Source organism: Salvelinus sp. IW2-2015, linkage group LG15 (assembly GCF_002910315.2).
Source record: "Salvelinus sp. IW2-2015 linkage group LG15, ASM291031v2, whole genome shotgun sequence".
NCBI classification, from domain to species: domain Eukaryota; kingdom Metazoa; phylum Chordata; class Actinopteri; order Salmoniformes; family Salmonidae; genus Salvelinus; species Salvelinus sp. IW2-2015.
In genome coordinates, this window is record NC_036855.1 from 39481378 (window position 1) to 39508662 (window position 27285).

Sequence of the window (27285 nt, forward strand, 5' to 3'; positions counted from 1 at the left end):
GTGATACTTAATGAATATGATGTCAGTTTGGTTGTCATCTGAGACATTCTGATCAATGATAGAATGACAAACTCTACACGTGGAAGGTCTGCACATTGTAGTTATCGGAGTCACATGGAATTGTTGTTCAATTTATATGTTTGAATATAGAATTATTGGTGAAGAGATTAAATGTAATTTTAGCTTCCAATGAGAGATTGGGGTTTTCATAAGGTTATGAACCCAGCCCCCTTTTCTTTTTGTAACCAGCTGTCATATGTGTTCCGCCCGCTAGGGACGTTTTCCTTTATGACGTCATTTGTAATTCATTCTGTGTATATGTAATTCTGTGTGATTAGTTAGGTATTTAGTAAATAAATCATTTAACCCAATTTTGTATTGCTGATTCACTTGTTAGCCAGGGTTCGTGAAGATAACCAAGAATATACAACTTTCAGATGAGACTGAATTAAGGTGACGATTAATATTGACTGCTATTGATGTAAAATATTACTAGGTCTTTAAGAGTTTATTCGGAAGATAACAGCTCTATAAATATTAATTTTGTGGAGCCCTGACTCTCTAATTAATACATTTACATGATTAGCTCAATCAGGTAATATTAATTACGGAGAAACGATTTTATAGAATAGCATGTAATATCACTTAATGCCGGCATAGCCAAAGACACGACAGGATTTATCGGTGGTGACAGTGTTTCCTAGCCTCAATGCAGTGGGCAGCTGGGAGGAGGTGCTCTTATTTTCTATGGACTTTACAGTGTCCCAGAACTTTTTTGAGTTTGTGCTACAGAGTGCAAATTCTGCTTGAAAAAGCTAGCCTTAGCTTTCCTAACTGCCTGTGTATATTGGTTCCTACCTTCCCTGAAAAGTTGCATATCACGGGGGCTATTCGATGCTAATGCAGAACGTCACAGGATGTTTTTGTGCTGGTCAAGGGCAGTCAGGTCTGGAGAGAACCAAGGGCTATATCTGTTTCTGGTTCTACATTTTTTGAATGGGGCATGCTTATTTAAGATGGTGAGGAAGGCACTTTTGAAGAGCAACCAGGCATCCTCTACTGACGGGATGAGGTCAATATCCTTCCAGGATACATGGGCCAGGTTGATTAGAAAGGCCTGCTCGCTGAAGTGTTTTAGGGAGCGTTTGACAGTGATGAGGGGTGGTCGTTTGACCGCAGACCCATTACGGATGCAGGCAATGAGGCAGTGATCGCTGAGATCTTGGTTGAAAACAGCAGAGGTGTATTTGGAAGGGAAGTTGGTTAGGATGATATCTATGAGGGTGCCCGTGTTTACAGCTTTGGGGTGGTACCTGGTAGGTTCATTGATCATTTGTGTGAGATTGAGGGCATCAAGCTTAGATTGTATGATGGCTGGGGTGTTACGCATGTCCCAGTTTAGGTCACCTAGCAGCACGAGCTCTGAAGATAGATTAGGAGCAATCAGTTCACATATGGTGTCCAGAGCACAGCTGGGGGCAGAGGGTGGTCTATCGCAAGCGACAACAGTGAGATACTTGTTTCTGGAAAGGTGGATTTTTAAAAGTAGAAGCTCAAATTGTTTGGGTACAGACCTGGATAGTAAGACAGAACTCTGCAGGCTATCTCTGCAGTAGATTGCAACACAACCCCTTTGGCAGTTCTATCTTGTAGGAAAATGTTATAGTTAGGGATGGAAATTTCAGGGTTTTTGGTGGTCTTCCTAAGCCAGGATTCAAACACGGCTAGGACATCCGGGTTGGCAGAGTGTACTAAAGCAGTGAATAAAACAAACTTAGGGAGGAGGCTTCTAATGTTAACATGCATGAAACCAAGGCTTTTACGGTTACAGAAGCCAACAAATGAGAGCACCTGGGGAATGGCACCTCTTTAAAGCTGAAAGAGGAAAGGGCCTTCCACAAACTGTTGCCACAAAGTTGAAAGCACAGAATCGTCTAGAATGTAATTGTATGCTGTAGCGTTAAGATTTCCCTTCACTGSAACTAAGGGGCCTAGCGCGAACCATGAAAAACAGGCATAGATCATTATTCCTCRTCCACCAAACTTTACAGCAGTGGCATGTATTCATGGATGCCAAAGGAAGCCAGGCTTCCCAAAACATTTGACAAATAAAATGTTTTGAAAACATAAAATAATTTATCTTTCATCTTTCTGTGTTTCATAATTTTCCTTCAATTTTCAAGAGGCTGAATGTATCACAGGACAAAAGCACCCGAGCGAGCGAAACAGCGCCCCTCTATCTCGGTATGTATAGGCCGTCTATATGATTCTGTCTGGTTCAAACGAATATGACATTGTTGCCACCCGTAGCATTGAAGGCAAGGGAAGTCAGCCAGGAAACTGGCCTCCCCTTAACAAAAAAGTATAACAAATTAGCCAACCAGCGTTGAGCTGAACTGAGCAAGCTCAACTGTGAATGGTCCTGGCACACCAAAACAAAGTTGTCCAGTGGCTAGATAACTAAAATTGTCCCTTTCTTAAATTAGCCATGGATGGAGATAGGGATTTGGACCTGTGGTTTTACTTAATTCTCCTTACTGGCCAACCTCTCCTTGTCCGAGTCTGTAATACCAACATATTTTTAGCAGACCACCATAGTCCCTGTGCCCAAGACCACTAAGGTAACCTGCCTAAATGACTATCGACCTGTAGTACTCATGTCAGTAGCCATGAAGTGCTTTGAAAGGCTGGTCATGGCTCACATCAGGAATCATCATGCCGGAAACCTTAGACCCACTCCAACTCGCATACCGCCGCAACAGATCCACCGATGACTTAATCTCAATCATACTCCACACTGCCCTTTCCCACCTGGACAAAAGGAACACCTATGTGAGAATGCTGTTCATTGACTACAGCTCAGCGTTCAACACCATAGTACCCACAAAGCTGGGACTAGAACACCTCCCTCTGCAACTGGATCCTGGACTTCCTGACAGGCTGCAACCAGGTGGTAAGGGTAGGCAACAACACATCTGCCAGGCTGATCCTCAACACTGGGGCCCCTCAGGGGAGCATACTTAGTCCCCTCCTGTACTCGTTCACCCACCCGCAGTTGCCAAGCATGACTCCAACACCATTATTAAGTTTGCTGACGACACAACAGTGGTAGCCCTGATCACCAACAACGATGAGACAGCCTATAGGGAGGAGGTCAGAGATCTGGCAGTGTGGTGCCAGGACAACAACCTCTCCCTCAATGTGAGCAAGACAATCGTGGACTATAGGAAAATGAGGGACAAACAGGCCCCTATTAACATTGATGGGGCTGAAGTGGAGCGGGTCGAGAGTGTCCACATCACCAACAAACTATCATGGTCCAAACACACCAAGACAGTTGTGAAGATGCATGACAACACCTTTTCCCCCTCAGGAAACTGAAAAGATTTGGCATGGGTCCCCAGATCCTCAAAAGGTTCTACAGCTGCACCATCGAGAGCATCCTGACCTGTTGAATCACCGCCTGGTTATGGCAACTGCTCGGCATCCGACCATAAGGCGCTACAGAAAGTAGTGAGTACGACCCAGTACATCACTGGGGCCAAGCTTTCTGACATCCAGGACCTATATACTAGGCGGTGTCATAGGAAGACCCAAAAAATAGTCAGTCACCCAAGTCGTAGACTGTTCTCTCTGCTACCGCACGGCAAGCGGTACCGGAGCACCAAGTCTAGGACCAAAAGGCTCCTTAACAGCTTCTACCCCAAGCAATAAGACTGCTGAACAATTAATCAAATGGCCACCCTGACCTTTTTTACATTGACAACCCCCCCAACCCTGTTTGATTTTACACTGTGCTACTCGCTGTTTATTGTCTATGCATAGTCACTTTACAAATGACCTCGACTAACCTGTACCCCCGCACATTGACTCTACTGTTTTTTTTTTGTAATTGTCTTGTTACTTTTTATTTTATTTTTTATTTAGCTTATTGAGTAAATATTTTCTTAACTCTATTTCTTGAACTGCATTATTGGTTAAGGGCATGTAAGTAAGCATTTCAGTGTAAAGTCTACGCCTGTTGTATTCGGCGCATGTGACAAATACTATTTGATTAGATGATGTTGAAATGGTGCTGGAATAATAGAGGCAGATACTGTTTTCTTTGTGACTTGCGGAAACTAAATCAATAGCTGTTTAGTGGTCCGAAAATGTCGGAAACATTAACTTGCTTGACGATGCTGTATGTCATGCAGTGGCGACCCATTATTGTTTTTATCTCCACCTGTTTAGCTAAACAAATATAAATATATATACAGTTGAAGTCGGAAGTTTACATACACCTTAGCCAAATACATTTAAACTCAGTTTTTCACAATTCCTGACATTTCATACGATTAAAAATTCCCTGTCTTAGGTCAGTTATGATCACCACTATATTTTAAGAATGTGAAATGTTAGAATAATAGTAGAGATAATTATTTATTTCAGCTTTTATTTCTTTGACCGCATTCCCAGTGGGTCAGAAGTTAACATACATTCGATTAGTATTTGGTAGCATTGCCTTTAAATTGTTTGGAGCCTTCCACAAGCTTCCCACAATAAGTTGGGTGAATTTTGGCCCATTCCTCCTGACAGAGCTGGTGTAACGGAATCAGGTTTGTAGGCCTCCTTGCTCACACATGCTTTTTCAGTTCTGCCCACAAATTCTCTATGGGATTGAGGTCATGGCTTTGTGATGGCCACTCCAATACCTTGACTTTGTTGTCCTTAAGCCATTTTGCCACAACTTTGGAAGTATGCTTGGTGTCATTGTCCATTTGGAAGACCCTATGCGACCAAGCTTTAACTTCCTGACTGATGTCTTGAGATGTTGCTTCAATATATCCACATCATTTTCCTTGCTAATGATGCCATCTATTTTGTGAAGTGCACCAGTCCCCCCTACAGCAAAGCACCCCCACAACATGATCCTGCCACCCCTGTGGCATGACAACGATGGTCATTATGGCTTACAGTTCTATTTTTGTTTCATCAGACCAGAGGACATTTCTCCAAAAAGTATGATCTTTGTCCCCATGTGCAGTTGTAAACCGTAGTCTGGCTTTTTTATGGCAGTTTTGGAGCAGTGGCTTCTTCCTTCCTGAGCGGCCTTTCAGGTTATGTCGATATAGGACTTGTTTTACTGTGGATATAGATACTTTTGTACCTGTTTCCTCCAGAATATTCACAATTTCCTTTGCTGTTGTTCTGGGATTGATTTGCACTTCTCGCACCAAAGTACATTCATCTCTAGGAAACAGAACACCTCTCCTTCCTGAGCGGTATGATGGCTGCGTGGTCCCATGGTGTTTATACTTGCGTACTATTGTTTGTACAGATGAACGTGGTACCTATAGGTGTTTGGAAATTGCTCCCAAGGATGAACCAGACTTGTGGAGGTCTACAATTTGTTTTCTGAGGTCTTGGCTGATTTCTTTTGATTTTACCATGTCAAGCAAAGAGGCACCGAGTTTGAAGGTAGGCCTTGAAATACATCCACAAAGTACACCTCCAATTGACTCAAATTATGTAAATTAGCCTATCAAAAGCTTCTAAAGCCATGACATCATTTTCTGGAATTTTCCAAGCTGTTTAAAGGCACAGTCAACTTAGTGTATGTAAAATCTGATCCACTGGAATTGTGATAGTGAATTATAAATTAAATAATCTGTCTGTAAACAATTGTTGGAAAAGTTACTTGTGTCATGCACAAGTCCTAACCGACTTGCCATAACTATAGTGTTAACAAGAAATTTGTGGAGCGGTTGAAAAACGGGTTTTAATGACTCCAACCTAAGTGCATGTCAACTGTATATATACACAGTGCATTCGGAAAAGTGTTCAGACTTTTTTCATATTGTTACATTATAGCCGTATCCTAAAATGGCAACAAACAAAAAAATCTACACACAATACTCCATAATGACAAAGTGAAAAGGTTTTGAAATTATTTCTAATTTAATATTTTTTTTTAACAGAAATACCTTACTTACGAAATTGGGCTCAGGTGCATCCTGTTTCCATTGATCATCCTTGAGATGTTTCTACAACTTGATTGGAGTCCACCTGTGGTAAATTCAATTGATTGGACATGATTTGAAAAGACACACACCTGTCTATATAAGGTCCCACAGTTGACAGTTTATGTCAGAGTAAAAACAAAGCCATGAGGTCAAAGGAATTGTTCGTAGAGCTCCGAGACAGGACTGTGTCGGGGTACAGATCTGGGTAAGGGTACCAAAACATTTCTGCATCATTGAAGGTCCCCAAGAACACAGTGGCCTCCATCATTCTTAAATGGAAGAAGTTTGGAACCACCAAGATTCTTCCTAGAGCTGGCCGCCTGGCCAAACTGAGCAATCGGGGGAGAAGGGCCTTGGTCAGGGATGTGACCAAGAACCCGGTGGTCACTCTGACAGGGCTCCAGAGTTCCTCTGTGTAGATGGGAGAATCTTCCAGAAGGACAACCATCTCTGCCGTACCCCACCAATCAGGCCTTTATGGTAGAGTGGCCAGACGGATGCCAGACCTCAGTAAAACGCATATGACAGCCCGCTTAGAGTTTGCCAAAAGGCACATAAAGGACTCACACCATGAGATACAAGATTCTCTGGTCTGATAAAATCAAGATTGAACTCTTTGACCTGAATGCCAAGCGTCACTTCTGGAGGAAACCTGGCACCATCCCTACGGTGAAGCATGGTGGTGGCAGCGTCATGCTGTGGGGATTTTTCACTGGCAGGGACTGGGAGACTAGTCAGGATTGAGGGAAAGATGAACGGAGCAAAGGACAGAGAAATCCTTGATGAAAACCTGCTCCAGAGCAATCAGGACTTCAGACTGGGGGCGAAGGTTCACCTTCCAACAGGACAACAACCCTAAGCACACAGTCAAGACAACACAGGATTGGCTTCAGGACAAGTCTCTGAATGTCCTTGAGTGGCCGAGCCAGAGCCTGGACTTGAACCCGATCAAACATCTCTGGAGAGACCTGAAAATATATGTGCAGCGACGCTCCCCATCCAACCTCACAGAACTTGAGAGGATCTGCAGAGAACAATGTGAGAAATTCCCAATATACAGGTGTGCCAAGACTCAAGGTTGTAATCGCTGCCAAAGGTTTTTCAACAAAGTACAAGTACAGGGTCTGAATACTTATGTAAATGTTAAATTTCATTAAAAAATGTCTAAAAACCTGTTTTGACCTGGAAATCACAGTCACAAGGCATGAATTAACAGGATTTATAGAACAAACATCACAATTACACAACACATAGGTTGTAATATAGCTTTTTTGGGGGGGTGGGGTTGACTTCCCCAGTGATTTTACCCATGCCCCGCTACTGCTTTGCAGTTGGCACTCTGCATTCGGGCAGGTAGCGTTATCCAGGCATCCACCAAACCCAGATTCATCGGTCGGACTGCCAGATGCATGATTCATCACTCCAGAGAACGTGTTTCCGCTGCTCCAGAGTGCAATGGCGGCAAGCTTTACACCACTCCAACCGACGCCTGGCATTGCGCATGGTGATCTTAGGCTTATATACGGCTGCTCTGCCATGGAAACTCATTTCATGAAGCTCCTGACAAACAGTTTTTGTGCTGACGTTGCTTCCAGAGGCAGTTTGGAATGTGGTAGTGAGTGTTGCAACCGAGGACAAATTATTTTTACGCGCTTCAGCAGTCCCATTCTGTGATTTTGTGAGGCCTACCAATTCGAGACTGAGCCGTTGTTGCCCCTAGACGTTCCCACTTTACAATAACAGCACTTACAGTTGACCGGGGCAGCTCTAGCACCGCAGAAATGTGATCAACTGACTTGTTGGAAAGGTGACAGTGCCACGTTGAAATTCATGGAGCTATTCAGTAAGGCCATTCTACTGCCAATGTCTGATAAAAACTACATGCCACCCCCACTTCGTGTCATTTGCTACATATCGAGCCCACTGCCATTGAGGCTGCTAATACTGTCTCTGGCCCATACTCCAGCACAGTAGCTGGCGTAATGCACCCCCCCACCCAGCACTGCTTTCCCGCAGTTCTGTTAAGGTTACGGCAAGGGGAGTAGCTAGCTAAGGCACCGGTACCCTACACAGTGTCCTTCACCTGTGCCCACTGCCATTGAGGTTGATAACGCTGTCTCTGGCCCACACTCCAGCACAATAGGTGGCGCTAATGCACCAACATTGGACGCTAACCACTGAAAAACCCCACTGTAGAAGGAGGGTGCTAGCTAGCTAGGCGACACCAATACCTCAGTGCAGTGTTGCCAACATAGCAACTTTCTCCCTATATTTAGCGAGTATTCAGACCCCTAGCGACACATTTTCAAAAAAGCGACTAGCGACAAATCTAGCGACTTTTTCTAGTGTTATCAGAGACTTTTGGAGACTCTGACGTGAAAGCACGTATCGTTCTTACTCTTCTCAACGAGCAGCGGGTGCTGCCGGGGGCCCCACCAAACCCCGTCCCAAAGCACTCACAGGCGGACCAGTCAGAGCAGGAGATGTTCACCCCTCCGCGGCAAGACTGCAAATGAATCGCGCATGCGGGAAGCCGCCGCTGGCTAATCCCGCCCTGGTTTACATAACTTTTTTTTTAACCTGAATTAGGGCCAGACTAGTTACCATAATTTTCTAACATTGCCATTGACAGTTTTTTCTATTGTCTCTTTTTGGTCCATTTAGTATGTATACAAAAAAATGTAAAAAATGTTATGGTTAAAAATGTTCATGTTTTACTGTGACTTGTTGTAGGCCCCTAAGTGGACCATAAGGTTAAAAACCAAACCAAATTAAGTTAACTAAAATAAAAAACAAAAAAATTTAATAAAAAATTAAGTAACTCCGCCAGTCTCCCTTTTGGATCACTAGTCCGGATAAAGGAGGAGGGTTGGAATTGTGACAATAAAAAAAACAAGAATCGACAGAAGAAAGTTCATTTGTAGTTCTAAACATATTTAGGGTGTTTTTTACTCACGTTTTATCTCTCCCACGGCGTTATTCCTCTCTCCTACAGCGTCCATCACAATGACATTCACATTGCCAATTATGCAAATTAGGCGATGACGTCATTTGGCGACTTTTAGGACAGTCAATAGCTACTTTCCTTACTGAGGAGATGGAAACACTGCCTCAGAGGGGGGACACCGGTACACACCGCACTGATCAATGAGGCGGGGTTACTCAAGTTAATTGACTGGCTGATAGACAACTACTTCTAAGAATAATTATAGGCCTCCTGACAATGACCAATAATTGTTGGGAATAGGACCTCTGTCCCTCTCTGGGATTTTTTTCTCAAAAATAATAATACAATCTGATCATAAAAAAACATACGTTATAAGAACAAAGTGCCATTATCCCTAGCCTATCAGCAAAACGTAACAACTCAAGCAAGAGTGGGAACATAAATCTAAAATTCTAGAATGGCAAATTTGGGTCAAGCAGTGCGCTGTTGAAGTGCAGTGAAGTGAGAGAGATTGATAGCACTTGTGACTGGCCAAAGGTTCTAACTGTAGAGCTAAACGTAATGTGATTGGCTCAAAGGCAATCCATATGACAGTCCGGCCTCTGTCTTAGTAGTGGGGAGATGGATGTTGACGTCTCAATGAGCAAGGCAGAGCCAAAAGGACTGATATGGACAGTGGTGATGCAGAGATGGCAGCAGAAGTGGAACAGAGACACTAAGCCAGGGCAGGCATCTATTCCGAGGAATGTTGGTTATGGGAGGACGGCAGGAAGAGATAGAAGAGAGGAGGCCATCTTTACAAGACTGAGTGTGGGACACGGTAGAATACGACATTAAATATGATAGGAAAGCATCCAACAGGAATGTATGATTACTGGCAGGAAACAGAGAAAGTGGAGCATGTACTGATACAGTGTGGATATGAGAGGGAAAGAGAGAATGAGATCCAGTATAAGGCAGAAGGGGATACAGAAATTGAGTTTAAAGAGCATACTGAGTAGAACATCATTAGATACAGTCCCAAATATGTTATATTTTTTAAGAGAAACAGGGCTGGCAGGTAGGATTTAGTTCATCCCTCTCTGGCCCACACTCCAGTACAGTAGGTGGCGGTAATGCACCATAACATTCAATGCCAACCTCAGATAAACCCCACTGAAGAAAAAGTCAGGCCTCTGTCTGCCACCATGCGTTGTTTTTGTGCAACCAAATCCTGTGTGCAGCCCCCCGGAATCAGTCCTTGCATTTCCTCTTTCAGGAAAATAACTGCTTTCAAATGGTATGGGGGTAACTTCCTCCTTCCATCATCCTTTTAGAGTATACCAACACCCTCTATCCATCATTGACCATCTCTGGTCCTGTCCATCTGTCCTCCATGTCTACACAGGTATGTGTGTCTGGTCTATGAGCAGTGCTCCTGCACCGAGCCGGTCCTCACCAACCTCTCTGGAGACAACCCTGGAAAGATCAATATCCAAGTCTTTCGACAGACATACGGACTGGGAACTCCCGTAGCTGGGACCTGCTATCATCCAGAATAGGATGACTATGTCCCTAAACTCTATGAACAACTGTCTGGAAATAAACAGACTTGTGAGATACATGAGTATCCTGAAATTGGCTGCATTATAAATTGACTTGTGAGTATTGTGGGATTCACATTATGTAGCTAAACTACAGAAACCCCAACAATTAAGCCTTTTTTTGTTTGTGCCACTCGCTTACTTTACCATTGTGTACTGTGAGCAATGACCTATATTTTCTCATTATGACCCATTGACAATGAATCTCACTATCCCCATGATCAGTCACAATAAAACAACTCATAATCTAGAGTTGTGTTCAATTCTTTATAAGCATTCTCATTTACTAGTGTGTTTACAGTTTTAATTAGTTACTCCCTATAGAATCAGTTCTCCTTTTTGTAGACACTGGCAATGGTGCTGGAGATAATTCATATGAGAACGTGCCGAAGTGCCCCTGAAAATTAAACCTGAGCCTGCACAAGCCATGGCACAATTCCAAAAATAGAAAATGCATTCAGTAGTGGACCTTGAATGTGGCCAAGTTGACCTGTATCTGTAAAGAACAATCAATGTCAGCTGACAGTATATGTGAAAAAAATACAAATTTACTGCCTTGCACTTTGAGCATTGAGGTGCTGTTTATCTATTAAACATGTACTTTACTGTAACCAAGTCTGATCTACTAAATTATCATCTATTAAATACCCATAGTAATAAACCACATTGGAGCATAGATTGCAGTGTGAGGAGTCTCTTTACCATGTGCGGATAAGGAAAATATGGAAATAAAATAAACATCCCAATGAAGTCAAAACTTTGTGTGATGAGCACTTTATTTACAAATATAATTAAAAGCTTGGATGACAGACTCATGCTCTCTCTTAATCCTGAAAAACAAAATTAAAGTGCATGCAATAATAAAGCATTTATTTTACTGATCTGGTTGATAAGAAAATACACAGCTTGTAGAGTGTGGAGGTTACAGCAAAAATAAGGATTAATTTCAGTTGGAAATTTCAGAGCAAGAAACCAATTGCCCGATTGATTCGACTTTCAAATACTGAACGAAGAGGAAGGAGAAAAATGTAATTATTATTATTTTAAATCGATTTGAGTAACAGTTAAAATAGTACAATACGAAAATAAGTAAAAGCTCTCCAAAAAATCCTTCTATACACAAAATACATGTCCCTCCCCAAGCCCCGACAAAGCCCTTTGTGCTACCTGGGAGTAGGGATTCACATGTGTCTGTGTCTGGAATGACACCCTATTCCCTACATAGTGCATTATTTTATATACTATATAGTGCACTAACCAGAGCCCCAAAAGTACTGCACTACATAGGCAATAGTGTGTCATGACTCAACCATGTGGTATTCACATTACCTGCCAGTGCAGAGAATCAGTATGATACAGTGGTATCAGGGTGCATTGCAAGTCTCCCTCTTCAGTGTCTCATGTCAAGTCAATAATCTAATTCTCTCCAAAAGGAGGAGTCACATTTATTTACTGTACCATTACGTAGACTATGACTTTAAACATGTTCTCAACGTATCAAATTGCTTTAAATTTTCCATAAAAATTTCCTGATGAATATAAAAAGCAAAAAGAGTTGAAGGAACTGGAAGCAGGGCCAAGAAGACAATAAGGCTGCAGAAGGAGGACCAGTTTGTTTTTAGTTTTTCGGCTTTAGCACAGCTTGAACAAATTATTAACCTCTAATGCATGATCATTGAGCAACACAATATTATTCACTTCTATTGTCTCTTATTCTCTCCCTCTGGTTTCCACTTTTAGTTACACTAAAAGTGTCATCATTGCACAAGAAACAGGAACACCGTGACATTGTATTGTTATTCTTTAAAACAAAGACAACCTAGGAAGTTATCCAGCATTTTTTGTCATCTTGTGACGGACACCACGAGAGAGGGGGGCCCGTTGGCTATAGACCAGCGCAGGCACTGGGCTGGTTTGTATGTGGCTGGTGTGTGTGTGTGTACACACATTTATGTGTAGCTGTGTGTGTGTGGGCATCAGTAGCTAAAGACCCTAACTGCCCGGGTCCAACCAAAACCAGACCAGGTCACATCAGGTCACGAAGCTGAGGAGGAACAGGAGGGTCGTCACACCAGACGACGAAGACGAGGTCACCAGGGCTGGCCTAGTCATCTGTAGTCATCCTTGGGGGGGTCCAGGACCCCCAGATTACCAAAGCCCAGTCGGAGGCTCTCCATGTCGAACGTGTCGATCTCTCTCTCCTGGCGATCCAACAGGTGCTTGATCCTCTCTGTACGCTCCTTCTGAAGGGAAGCCAGCTCCTCTTCAATCTACAAAACCACAACTTAGTTAATTAAACTAGTGGAAGCAAGAGCATTTGGAACCAGTAAGGTATGAGTATTGCAGAGTTCGACCTGCAAGGGCCACTGTAGTGTGTGTGCAGGCTTTTTCAGTTTTTTGCTTAGCCTTGATTTTTGGGTCAGCGTTGATTTGAAATTCAGCATAATTCTGTAACCACTCCGTCAATTAACTACAGACAGAAATACGCCTGCACTTGAAATTCAGCATAATTCTGTAACCACTCCGTCAACTAACTACAGACAGAAATACGCCTGCACTAGCCATGAGTAGAGCCAGACACAATTTACTGCCAATCAATCCATTACAGCCATTGTCTGCATCTTAAATAAATAAATATTAGCTGTTAATCTTTCATTTTCAGCGTTTGGTACAGATTTATTCCATTCCATAAAGCCTCTAGATACAGATTACATCCGGCCCCTGAGACACGCTATCTAGACAGTGGATCGAAATCAGCAGTCAGCACTTCTCTGGAAGCTATAAGTCTGGGGTGTGTTCATTAGGAACCAAATGGAAAAAGACAAACTGAAACAGGGCGGGACCACCTGACCTGGTCCAATAAGAAATGCACATTTTTGTTTTCCGTTGCAGAACACTTTAAAACATCTTCAGTTGCGTGTCCTGATGAATACAACCCTGATACAGGTTAACAATGACGTCACCTGATCCAGAAAGCCTGCAGGGCAACAGATAGTCACCAGATGGCGCCACACCACCACTGGTTGCATAATACTGTAATGATACTACTGTAGGCTACTGCCTGGGAAACAGAAACTGGATCAGGGCTGCATGTTCCTTTGTTATCAAGGAGTGATATAGCAATGACATCATTGCCTTGGAAAAACATATTATTCAAGAATTAAAAAAAATATATATTCTGACTGATAAAGTGGCCTGTAGTGATTTGAATGTATGCAATGCCAGGCCATCAGCATCCACTGTTCAGATGTAAATTGTCAACAGCGGTGTACAGAAGTATTGAGTGGGGAGAAGAGGTGAAAGAGAAGGTGTTGTGACACCAGATTGTAGAACACAGAAAGGAGTGCATGACTCAATGACTCAATGAATATAATAGTAAGTAATGTATTATTGTTATGGAGGACCATATTACATAATCTAATATCATAAATCAATTATTCATTTTTAAAACACTGGGTAGGATTCAAAAATAGAGCATGTTGTAAGAATAATACAACACTAACATGATGGGATTTTGCAACCAAAACTGAGTGCATGACACATTTTTTGGGGCCTCCATTACAAATTAGTAGAGAGTGAAATGTGTGTCAAATGAAAGTGAAGTCGGTCTCTGTGGGTGCGTGTTGATTCTGCTTCCAGCACATTGTGCTCCATAAAGGCTCTGCCTGCATGAGTGTGAGTATGTGTGTGTGTATATATGTGTCTGTCTGCGTTCTGTGCATCTGTCTGCGTATCTGTCTGTTTTTGCTCCTCCCTACCCCTCGACCTTTTGTTCTAGGTGGGCTCTGTGTGTGTGTGTGTCCGTCCGTATCGGTCTGTCTCTCTCTCCATATCAGTCTGTCACTCCCCACTCAACACCTCTACCTTTTGTTCGAGGTGGGCTCTGCGCAGCGAAACCTTCTGCTCCAGCTTCTGCTGCTCTCTGTCGTGCTGGGCCTCGGTCTGCATCTTGATCTTACTCTGGTAGGCATTCAGCAGCTCCATCTCCTGCTGCAGCTGCTGCCTCAGAGCCTGGCACTCGGCTTCCTGGGCCTCGTCCAGACGCAGCTGACGGGAGAAATAAAGAGAAGACCCCAACAGAGAAAGGGGAATAAAGAGAGAGTGAGAGAAAAGAAACACAGGGAGGAGGGAGGAGAAGAGGGTGTAGAGGGATAGAATAAGAGTGGTGAAAGAGATGAAGGGAGAGGCAGTGAAGAGAAAGAAAGAGAGGAAAGAAGCGAGGAGAAAAGGAAATAGAAGAAGAGACCGACGAGTGATGAAATAAGAAGAAGCAAAGAGGGTTACAAACTCCTACAATGACCTAAATCTCCTATGCCTTTGGCCTAAGATTATTTATTCCCATATGGAACTATTCTTAAATGTCAGATATTAGTTAATAAGATCTTTGACATTTATATGAATAGTTCTTTGAGATTGTCAAAGGAAATGATCAAATATTATCTTCTTAGTTACAAAACAAATTTAGTTATAATCCCAACTCGTTCATCAAAACACCCGTTCTCCATTTTGTGCCAACTCACCGCCTGCGATGCCATCATCTCGTTGATGCTCTGTTCGTACTGCTCAGCCAGGATGCCAGTTTCCTGGTCTGCTCCTCCTAAGGCCTTGAGCACCGTCTTGTGCTCGCTCTTGCGAACCTCCATCTGGTGGTCTCAGGGCCTTGTACTGCTTGGTCTGGACCTTACACGTCCTGGAACTGCTTCTTAATCTGCAGCTCCATGCCTGGTGGAGATGGAGATTGGAACAGGTAGGTGAATGAGGAGAGTGTTAAACACAGCACACACACAGATGGATTTTAGGGATCCTGTTGACCCATTACATTCAGTTTCTACTGTATGTTCTTTGCCTGTCCTAATATGGTTCATCTTCTGATGAGCAATGGCTTGTTACTTTTAAGTCTTTTGTAACCAACACTTAGGATTTCCCCTTTTCCAGGACTGCGTGCACTAGTTGCACACCCCTAACCCTCACCTTGAGGTTAATGCTATTTCACTATGTCTTGCTCTATATAATCTGCTACCTGGTTAGATCAAAGCCTGTTCATGGAGAACACCTAATGTAGATACCAATGTAGCCATCACATTCCCAGGGTTGCATTCGCCATCTTTTCCTGGCCTCACCCGCACCTTGAGGTTCTTGGGCTGCTGCCGTAGCTCCAGGACGTGTTTGCGGTGGAGCTCTCTCTCGCGGCGGTTGTTGTACTCTATCTGGTTCTCCAGTTCTGTCTGGTGCTGAAGGCGGATCAGGTCCATGCGGAGCTTCTGAAGGATCTTCAGCTGACGATGCTCCAGCTCCTGGGTGGACTCGTCATGTCTGATCAGCATGGCATGCTCCATCTCCTTCTGGGTCTTCTTCTTGTTCAGCTCCTGATCAGAGTGGGAGAGAGAGGGGGAGGGAGCGAGAGATATGGAGAGATAGGGAGGGATAAATGGAGAGAGAGAGAGTGGGAAGGGGAGGAGAGGGAGGAAGAGATGGGAATTATCATGGTCATCCATGACACAAACTTTGCTTTTGTATGGGAAAGGACATTTGGTCTGGAGCATCAGTGTCACGTGGTGTTGCCCTTATGGACATTGCAGACACAAGACTACACTTAAATTCTTTGTGCATTTGTTTTCTGCTTTTTCAAGGTTCCTATTGTTCTACTATGGAAATGTCACTAGGTAAATAACATCTCAAGCACAACAGTGCCACCATACTATAGGCAATAACACACAGACACTATATCCAAATACTCCTAAAAATCTCCATTATTTCTATCCTTCAAGTCTATGAGAGGAGCAGTTTCAGGGCTGGCTGGGTTTTGGTAGCCTGATCCCAGGGCTGTTTGTGCTGAGTGGACAAGACAGTACAAGCAGATCTCGGACCAGGCTAGCTTTAGGGTATCATCCAATGTGCCCCTAGGTTTCGGGTGGACGCCATATAAGGTCTCAGACCTCCTAATACTTTCCTACCCCCCCCCCTCCTGATTTACAGAGCAGATTAGGAGATTACTGCATTGTTGCCTTGCTTATACTTTCTAATCTGCTTTCCACGAGATGCAAAACCCCTTCTCTGTGTTTTTCACAAAACAATTGGAATACTGGTATTGGTCAAAGAAGTCTACGATTTGGCGAGAACATTGCTTTTCATGTTACAACATTGACCATGTGAATGTTATAGATAATCAGTTGGAGTTGGACATGTGATATTCATATCCCTATTGGATTGAATAGTGTTCACTGCACATCACTACAGACTGAACTTGAACTAAAATGTGTGTACATCCAAACAACACACATCCCACTGATTCTCCACACGTCATCCACTCCTCCTTGCCTCTCGTTTGAAATATCTATCTGTACATCTATACAATGTACCTCTCGTATCTGCTCCTGTTCAAACTCGTGCCTCTTGATCATGACTTTGCGTTTGAAGCCTCTGCAGTTCCTGTCGTAGAAGACTCTCTGTTGGCCCAGGAGAAGGGCCTCCTCCTCAGCCTGGCTGTGCTGCAAGTTCTCCTTGTGCTTCGACAAACGCTCCTGCTTCTCCTTCTTAGGGGTGTGGTGGTCCTCGTTCATCTCCTGAAGGGATGGAGATTGAAGACAGATTAAGGTTAATAAATATATATACACACTTTTCTCTACTTTTTCATATTTTTTGATACTGAATGTTATCAGATCTTCAACCAAAACGTATTATTAGATAAAAGGAACCTGAGTGAACAAATAACACAACAATGCCATACTTATTTCATTTATTAATAACACCCAATGCCCCTGTGTGAAAAAGTAATTGCCCCTTACACCTTTAGCTGCAATGACTCCAACCAAACTCTTCCTGTAGTTGTTGATCAGTCTCTCATGTCGCTGTGGAGGAATTTTCGCCCACTCTTCCATGCAGAACTGCTGTGGGTTTTCAAGAATGAACTGCTCGTTTCAAGTCCTGCCACATCATCTCGATTGGGATTAGGTCTGGACTTTGACTAGACCTTTCAAAAACTTCAAATTTGTTGCTTTTTAGCCATTTTCATGTAGACTTGATTGTGTGTTTTGGATCATTGTCTTGCTGCATGACCCAGCTGCGCTTCAGCTTCAGCTCACAGACGGATGGCCTGACATTCTCCTGTAGTCTAAGACACTGCATCTCAGTGCAAGAGGCATCATTGCAGTACCTGGTTCGAATCCAGGCTGCATCACATCTGGCCTTGATTGGGAGTCCCATAGGGCGGCGCACAATTGGCCCAGCGTTGTCTGGGTTTGGCTGGGGTAAGCCGTCATTGTAAACAAGAATTTGTTATTGACATGACTTGCCTAGTTAAATAAAAAAAATAAAAAAAATTATCTGACAGAGAGCAGAATTCATGGTTCCTTCTGTTAAGGCAAGTCATCCAGGTCCTGAGGCAGCAAAGCATCCCCAACCCGTCACACTACCACCACCATGCTTGACCGTTGGTATGAGGTTTTTATTGTGGAATGTAGTGTTTGGTTTTCGCCAGTTATAATGGGACCAATGATCCAAAACACACAATCAAGTCTGCATCAAAATGGCTAAAAGCATGGTAGTGGTAGTGTGATAGTTTGGGGATGCTTTGCTGCCTCAGGACGACTTGCCTTAATAGAAGGAACCATAATTTCTGCTCTGTATCATCCTTTCTGCTCTGTATCCTTTCTGCTCATAGCAAGACAATGATCCAAAACACAATCAAGTCGACATCAAAATGGCTAAAAAGCAACAGTTTTGGAATTACCTAGTTAAAGTCCAAACCTAATCCCAATTGAGATGTGGCAGGACTTTAAATGAGCAGTTCATGCTTGAAAACCCACAAATGTTTCTGATTTAATGCAGTGGGCCAAAATTCCTCCATACCGATGTGAGAGAATAAGCATTTGAGTATAATTATGTTTTGCTATTTGTAAACTCAAGTTCTCTTTATTTAATATTTGGTTTTGGTTGAAGATCTGATAACATTCAAAACTATGCAAAAATAGAGTAAATCAGAAAGGGGGCAAATACTTTTTCACAGCACTGTACTTTGTTCCCACACCTTTATTTGGACTAACGGTCAGGTGTGCAGCAGATCATCTCATTATCTAAGGATTTATTTCAGGCAAAAATATAGCGATAGATAGTGGGAATTATAGACCCACTCCCTCAAACACTTTTGAGGTGTAAATACAGACATATTTTAGATTTTGGGGTGAACTATCTAAATGTATAGTAGTGTAGAAAACAGAGTAAAATAGAAAACAGAGTAAAATAAATTATCAGTAGCTGTCTGATAAGCCAGAAGTCCCTCTGTCACCAAATTCTGACTCAGGCTGCATCACAGAAATTCAGTTTTTGGGTGAACTATCCCTCCAGTTCAGTGGAGGTTGCTGAGGGTAGGATGAATGGAGTCAATGGAATGGGGTCAAACATGTGGTTTCCAATGGTTGATACCATTCCATTGATCCCATTCCAGCCATTACTATGAGCCATCCTCCCCTCAGTATCCTCCACTGCTACAGTTAGTGTCTGTCCCCATTCGGTTTCATGGATGTTATGATAAATCCATGGTCGTATCCCAAATTGTACCCTATTATATTTTTAGTGCACAACTTTTGGACTCTGGTGAAAAGTAGTGCACTATATAGGGAATCCATGTCTTAATACACTCTCAAGCTAAAACACTTTGTTAAGTGTATTAGATCCCCGATCTCTCTGTGTGGAATGATTCATCTCTACCTACAGTTTGTTGGGATATATGCTATGGCCTAGTTCCGGTCACTAAGTGAAACATGATGTATCTAACAGTCCACAACAATGACTCCAGTTTTGAGAAATAGTGTGTCAAGGTTCTTAGAAACAAAAACACAACTTGTGTGTGTGCGCGCGTAGTGAGTAGGAGGGGTGACTAAGGTCCTTTTCTTTTTACCGTCTTTTTCCTCCCCAATTTCGTGATATCCAATTAGTCGTTACAGTCTTGTCCCATCGCTGCAACTCCCGTACAGACTCGGCAGAGGCGAAGGTCGATAGCTATGTGTCCTCCGAAACACGGCCCTGCCAAGCCACTCTGCTTCTTGACACACTGCTCTCTTAGCTTTAAGCATCAGCTATCTGAGCAGCTTACTGATCGCTGCAGCTGTACATAGCCCATCTGTAAATAGCCTACCAAACTACCTACCTCATCCCCATATTGTTTTTATTTACTTTTTGCTCTTTTGCACACGAGTATTTCTACTTGCACATCTATCACTTCAGTGTTAATTTGCTAAATTGTAATTACTTCCCTACTATGGCCTATCTATTGCCTTACCTCCTTACTCCATTTGCACACACTTAATATAGATTTTTCTATTGTGTTATTGACTGTACTTTTGTTTATCCTATGTGTAACTCTGTGTTGTTTTTTGTCACACTGCTTTGCTTTATCTTGGCCAGGTCGCAGTTGTACATGAGAACTTGTTCTCAACTGGCCTACCTGGTTAAATAAAGGTGAAATAAAATAAAAAATAAATAAAAAACCTGGAAGCCAGCCACACCAATGTGTCGGAGAAAACACTGCCCAACTGGCGACCGTTGCGTGCATGCGCCCGGCCCACCACAGGAGTCGCTAGAGTGCGATGGGACAAGGACATCCCGGCCGGCCAAACCCTCCCCTAACCCGCTGCCTCATGAGTTTCCCGGTCGCGGCCGGCTGTGACACAGCCCGGGATCGAACCCGGATCTGTAGTGACACCTCTAGCACTGTGATGCAGTGCCTTAGACCGCTGGGCCACTCGGGAGGCCCGAACTCACCTCCTTCTCAGTAAAAGGCATGACGGAAATACTGTACTTGTGTATGTTTGTGTATTTGCAGGTTTCTGTGTGTATGTATTCGGAGGAGGGCTGATTCCACCCAGCACAATACACAGCGTACCAAATGTATCATTCTATAGTCTCTTGTGATTCAGGGTGCTGAGATCAGTCATACTGTACAAGAGACAGGAGAAGAGGGGGTACAGTACTAGCTAGCGGACACAAACAGACACACAGCTAGAGGCAGGAAACAGGGGCTGGCTAGAGAACATAAACAAACATAGCGTTGCGGACCTCTTTAATCTTCTCCTTGCAGAGCTTGTACTGCTTCTTCTGATTATCTAGGAAGGTGGTGAGTTCCTTCTTCTGCTGGGCCACTATCTGCTGCTGGAACTTCTTCTCGTCTGCTGACGTCGTCTTCATCTGAGGGGAGATAAGATGGAAGGGGGAGAGATAGGCCGAGATGTTAGTTAGCTGTGAAGGGGCCTCATACGGAAGAGAGGAGCAGAGCGAGAAAACACATGCCTAATGTTGTTTCGCTAGCTAGCCTTCTGGCTTACATTCCTCCAGGTGTTCTTGTATGACAAGGAGGGCATGCTGGATCATGGATGTTAGCCTAGTCTGCAGAGTTACAGATGACCTGGATCATGGATGTTAGCCTAGTCTGCAGAGTTACAGATGACCTAGTTTGTCTTCTCGACATTGGGTGGCAGCAATGCCCAACCCATAACATGAGTGAGTTGCCCTCTCCCCAAAGTAAGAAGGTGAGGACGGCATGGCACTTCTCTAGGACAGGCCAGTTTCTCTAGGTCAGGACCCCCAACCACCCCCCTCCCGGACCTACCTCTTTGTCACAGTGGACGGTGTGTCTCTTAGCCAGTTTCTCCAGCTCTATGTAGGCATTGTTGGCCTGGGTCTCCACCTCCTTCTGCAGCTTCAGTCTGTGTTCGTCCATCTCAGCCTTCAGCTTGTTTTCCAGAGCTATCAGCTGCTTCTGGTGCTGCCGTCTCATACGTTTATACCCCGACATCTGCTCCCGCAGCTCATTCTCTTGCTCATGCTCATGGATCTGCTTGGTCACCTGGTGAAAGGATAGATGCAGTGAGGCCAATGAGGGCAGAGATCAGAGGTCAAAAGTGAAGGTGTACAGCCAGGAGTGGTATACAAAAAACGGATGGTATGCAGGCAACCACTAGTGGAGACACTGGAACAGAGCCCTAGCAGGTGTACCATGCTACGCTAGGAGAACCTCAACATTGGTCTTTAAGGTTTAGCAGTTCCCTGTTCATGCAGACTTGATTTCATTCTAACTGGTTACTCAGCTTAGATTTACCATAAGAGTGGACTAAGATGTAATGTGAACCATGAATGAAGTGACATCTAACTGCTAACATTGGATGCATTACCAAAGCCTGGATCAACATTGGGAAACATCAAAGCAACACCAAGCTAGAGAGCATGGAGTTAATACTGTAAGAAACAGGACAACACAACAAAAAAGCACCTTAATCTGGCAGTCAAAGATGTACATTGTAAACACTCAATATGACAGAGCTGGTTAAAGAGGTTTGAGAGGCTTTAACGAAGTCACACCGACCGCTTAGCTTATAACACCGCCCTGCCGACTGATCAATCCCCCTATGCAGTACAAAGCCAACCAACACCAACGCTCTCGACCACTGCATTAACACCAACCTCACAACAATCTAACAGGTGCAACCTGTAAAAACTTGCCCCAACCGAGTGAGATGGAAGACATTTGTCAATAGCCTATGTTCCTCATAGGTGCCAAGGGCTTAAGCCAAGTAAATCAAAATCGCAACAATATAAAGAGTTAAGAGGACAAACAAACCAAACCTGACAAAAGGGACTATCCAGATCCCCATAGTAGTCCCTCATCTTCTCATAACTCATCTTCTTAAGGCCAAGCATCATGGCGACGTTCATGTTCAACAACCGTGCGAGCATCCAGAAACCCTGTGTGGCATTTCCTACACCCGAACCCCTCAGCTCAGCTTTACCCAGCCCAGCAACAAATCGGCAAGAACCGCGCTGGTTGGTTTAAGTTTAGACAAACGACGTTGGACAAACACGGCGGCTGTGGGCTACACAGGGGCAGCTACACAGGGGCAGCAACACAGGGGCAGGCGTGTGAAGCTTGTGAATGAGGGAGGGAGCGGGCTCCATGGGAAGGCAGAACAGAGGGGGCTCTTGGGGGGGCGAGCGGCGCTCGTTCAGCAGGTGGGTCACATGAAAGCCTCATTGAGAGAGGGAGAGGAGGGAGAGAGAGGTGAGGAGAAGTGTGTTCAGAAACGAAGACAGACAGGGGGGGCTGAGAAAGGAGAGGAGAATGAGAGGGAGAGAGAGGGTGAGAAAGAGGGAGATCCCCTCCTAATCTATCTGAATCAATACCCTATGTAATGCAGAGCCAATCCTAGTCACTTGCTTTCTGCACGCTGCCACCAAGGCCAAGTCACGTCATGTGACCGCATTCACACAGCCTGGCTCAAAGGAGGAATCACGCTCCAGAGGGAACACTTCCAGGTCAAAGGTTATTAAGACATTGATTGGGACACAATGGTGGAAGGACCTTTTGGTTGGTTTATTTGTTTAGTTGACCTTTTGTCAGGTCAGCCACTAAGTCAATGACCTGGTTGATCAAGGGAGTCTTAATGGTGTAAAGTTTTATTTATTTGTGTTTATTCTGTGTTAAACTCGTGGCTCGACGACTCATTGCGAGCTCACAGAACAGGGCTCCGGGCAGCCGAGCGGAAATGGAGGAAAACTCGCCTCCCTGCGGACCTGGCATCCTTTCACTCTCCTCTCTACATTCTCCTCTTCTGTCTCTGCTGCTAAAGCCAATTTCTACCACTCTAAATTCCAAGCATCTGCCTCTAACCCTAGGAAGCTCTTTGCCACCTTCTCCTCCCTCCTGAATCCTCCTCCCCTCCCCCCCCCCTCCTCCTCCCTCTCTGCTGAGTGACTTTGTCAACCATTTTGAAAAGAAGGTCGACGACATCCGATCCTCGTTTGCTAAGTCACCGACACCGCTGGTTCTGCTCACACTGCCCTACCCTGTGCTTTGACCTCTTTCTCCCTCTCTCTCCAGATGAAATCTCGCGTCTTGTGACGGCCGCCGCCCAACAACCTGCCCGCTTGACCCTATCCCTCCTCTCTTCTCAGAACCATTTCCGGAGACCTTCTCCCTTACCTCACTCGCTCATCAACTCATCCTTGACCGCTGGCTACGTCCCTTCCGTCTTCAAGAGAGCGAGAGTTGCACCCCTTCTGAAAAAACCTACACTCGATCCTCCGATGTCAACAACTACAGACCAGTACTCTTCTTTCTTTTCTCTCCAAAACTCTTGAACGTGCCGTCCTTGGCCAGCTCCTGCTATCTCTCTCAGAATGACCTTCTTGATCCAATCAGTCAGGTTTCAAGACTAGTCATTCAACTGAGACTGCTCTTCTCTGTGTCACGGAGGCGCTCCGCACTGCTAAAGCTAACTCTCTCTCCTCTGTCTCATCCTTCTAGACTATCGGCTGCCTTTGATACTGTGAACCATCAGATCCTCCTCCTCACCCTCTCCGAGCTGGGCATCTCCGGCGCGGCCCACGCTTGATTGCGTCCTACCTGACAGGTCGCTCCTACCAGGTGGCGTGGCGAGAATCTGTCTCCGCAACGTGCTCTCACCACTGTGTCCCCCAGGGCTCTGTTCTAGGCCCTCTCTCTATTCTCGCTATACACCAAGTCACTTGGCTCTGTCATATCCTCACATGGTCTCTCCTATCATTGCTATGCAGACGACACACATTAATCTTCTCCTTTCCCCCTCTGATAACCAGGTGGTGAATCGCATCTCTGCATGTCTGGCAGACATATCAGTGTGGATGACGGATCACCACCTCAAGTGAACCTCGGCAAGACGAGCTGCTCTTCCTCCCGGGGAAGGACTGCCCGTTCCATGATCTCGCCATCACGGTTGACAACTCCATTGTGTCCTCCTCCCAGAGTGCTAAGAACCTTGGCGTGATCCTGGACAACACCCTGTCGTTCTCAACTAACATCAAGGCGGTGACCCGTTCCTGTGAGTTCATGCTCTACAACATCGCAGAGTACGACCCTGCTCACGCAGGAAGCGGCGCAGGTCCTAATCCAGGCACTTGTCATCTCCCGTCTGGATTACTGCAACTCGCTGTTGCGTGGCCCCTGCCTGTGCCATTAAACCCTACAACTCATCCAGAACGCCGCAGCCCATCTGGTGTTCAACTTTCCCAGTTCTCTCACGTCACCCCGCTCCTCCGCTCTCTCCACTGGCTTCCAGTTGAAGCTCGCATCCGCTACAAGACCATGGTGCTTGCCTAGGAGCTGTGAGGGGAACGGCACCTCCGTACCTTCAGGCTCTGATCAGGCCTACACCCAAACAAGGGCACTGCGTTCATCACCTCTGGCTGCTCGCCTCCTACCTCTGAGGAAGTACAGTTCCCGCTCAGCCCAGTCAAAACTGTTCGCTGCTCTGGCACCCAATGGTGGAACAAACTCCCTCACGACGCCAGGTCAGCGGAGTCAATCACCACCTTCCGGAGACACCTGAAACCACACTCTTAAAGGATACCTAGGATAGGATAAAGTAATCCTTCTAACCCCCCCCACCCTTAAAAGAGTTAGATGCACTATTGTAAAGTGGTTGTTCCACTGGATATCATAAGGTGAATGCACCAATTTGTAAGTCGCTCTGGATAAGAGCGTCTGCTAAATGACTTAAATGTAATGTAAATGTAACATGTGTTATACTTCGACTTACACATTGATGTAGTATTCTATCTAATTGGCATGTTCAGCCATTTCAAAATGTCACAATGGAAATAGTTCTCTTTCAAAAGAAAACAGGATGTTATACAGTGCATTGGGAAAGTATTTAGACCTATACTTTTTCCACTTTGCTACGTTACAGCCCTTTTCTCATCAATCTACACACAATACCCCATAATGACAGAGCAAAAACAGGTTTTCAGAATTTTGTAAAAATGTATAAGGCCAAAGAGTGTTTGAGGAGAGGATAGGGGAAACAGAGCTTAAGTGACATATGGTGAAGTGATCAGGATGAAGAGAAGAAACAGCGGCCTCAGAATGCCCCCCTCAGACAGTAGTCCTCTCTTCCTGTGGATAAGCTTGGGGCATCTACATCTCTGTCTGTCCCCATAGAGAGGACCTTGCTCCTCCTCTCTCTCTGTCCCTCTCTCTACAGCCCTCTCAGTCTGTCCCCATAGAGAGAACCTCTCCCCCCCTCTCTTTTTCTCTCACTCCCCCTCTCTCTAGAACCCTCTCGGTCTCTGTCCCTATAGAAGACCACTAGATAGACTGACACCCTAAACAGGGACTGTTACTTACAACCAAAACCTTTGAGATTCATCCGTCGACAAAAGGCAAGCCCCTTCCTTTGCCCATATCTAAACTCTTGTTAGTGTATGACTGGTGCAATACCCAACCGTAACTGACATATACAACATTTAGCAAAGCATGGTTGGATTGAAACTATTAGCATTGTCTATAGAATAGAGCCATAGATATTCTATGTAAATAAACAAACTAAAGTACTGTATATGTGGCCTAAACCGAAACATATACAGATCTCAGATGGGCATAAAAAGTGTTAATACATGTTATGTTATATTAACATCTCTCGGTCTCCTGAGTCTCCCAGTCTGGCTGACCTGTAATAACCCCATTCATCCCTCTAACCTCCAGATGGGGCTCACTATCCCTCTCTTCTCTTTCCCTCTCATCCCCCCATTGCTCTCTCCTCTTAACCGTTATCTAACACTTCATTCAGTGAGACCAGACTGTGGTGTGCTCTCTCTCCTCTCCCGCTTTTTCTCTTGCCTTCAGTCTCATTCCTCTCTGCCTACTTGACTCGCTCTCTTGTCCACTTGTCTGTCTGTGTCTGTCTCTCCTCTCTCCCGCTCTTTCTCGCTTTCTTTCTTTCCCCTTCGCTCTCCATCTGTCTCTCTTGTCCGTCTGTGACTGTTTCTCTCTCCTCTTTTCTGTTCATCCCATCCGCTCATCTCTTCTCCCTCCCGTTTTCTTTGTCATTATATCGCTTATCCTCCCTCCCCCCTCTCCCTGTCTCCCTTCCTCCCTCCACCTGCTCTTTCCAGTCTGAGCGAGCAGTGCAGGTCCATCTGGGGACGTGTGCTCGCCTCGCGCCAGCCAGAACGAGATGATGTCATCGAGTCGTCGCAGCAGCAACAGACTACACGCTGTCTGAATGCAACTATAACCTGCCTCTTTTGGAGAATAACTAAAACAACCAATTCACTCGGATTAACTGATGAACACAGTCAACAACAAAGAAAGGGTCAGTATTGACAAATGATCAAAAGAAAGCACTAACGGTGGAAAACACTCCACTACCAGTCAGTAAAGCTATGTAACACATGGCATGTTAAGGACATAGACACACAGAAACCCTGTTTCCTCCCAGTTCCCCCAGTGCTATAGCTAGTCCAGAAACCAGGAGATCGGAAGGAAACAAATCGCACAATTAAAACCAGTGGTAGACAGACCTTAGACACCATTACCACTCTAGATAGCTGCTTACTGGAGCCCTGTAACCATGACAACAGACATGGAGAGGGCAAGAGAGAGAGAAAGGCAAGGATGGTAATATTACTCCATACTGCCTGCCCCCCCCCCCCCCCCCCCGCCCCAACCACAGAGGGGGTATGAGACTGATATTAGTGAGGGGAAAAGTACAGGAATAGAAGAGAGGGAGGGAGGAGAAGAGGAGGTGAAGGCGAACGGAAGGATAGTGAAGGACCGGGAGAAGACAAAGGGGTCTAGTGAGAGGGAGGGAGGGGCGAGAGCAATAATAAAGAGCGGGAGGGGAGGACAGGAAGGAAAGTACAGAGAGGAGAGAGAAAACAATAGGAAGAGAATGAGAAGAATGAGGAAGGGGAGAGAAAGAGGAAGCTAGAGAGAGAAGGATAG

At 44.7% G+C, this 27285-nt stretch overlaps 1 protein-coding gene across 1 annotated transcript in view; it reads right to left on the reverse strand.

Annotated features, from left to right (window-relative positions):
- Nucleotides 1-11965: 11965 nt before the first annotated feature.
- The window catches only part of taok3a (TAO kinase 3a), a 105387-nt gene continuing 90067 nt past the window's right edge, over nucleotides 11966-27285 (reverse strand). Inside the window, 9 exon segments of the mRNA XM_070447140.1 lie at nucleotides 11966-12805; nucleotides 14400-14582; nucleotides 15056-15185; nucleotides 15187-15222; nucleotides 15224-15254; nucleotides 15658-15901; nucleotides 16895-17098; nucleotides 20589-20717; nucleotides 21139-21375. Of these exon segments, the coding sequence (XP_070303241.1) occupies nucleotides 12644-12805; nucleotides 14400-14582; nucleotides 15056-15185; nucleotides 15187-15222; nucleotides 15224-15254; nucleotides 15658-15901; nucleotides 16895-17098; nucleotides 20589-20717; nucleotides 21139-21375 (1356 nt within the window). The 3' untranslated portion in view covers nucleotides 11966-12643.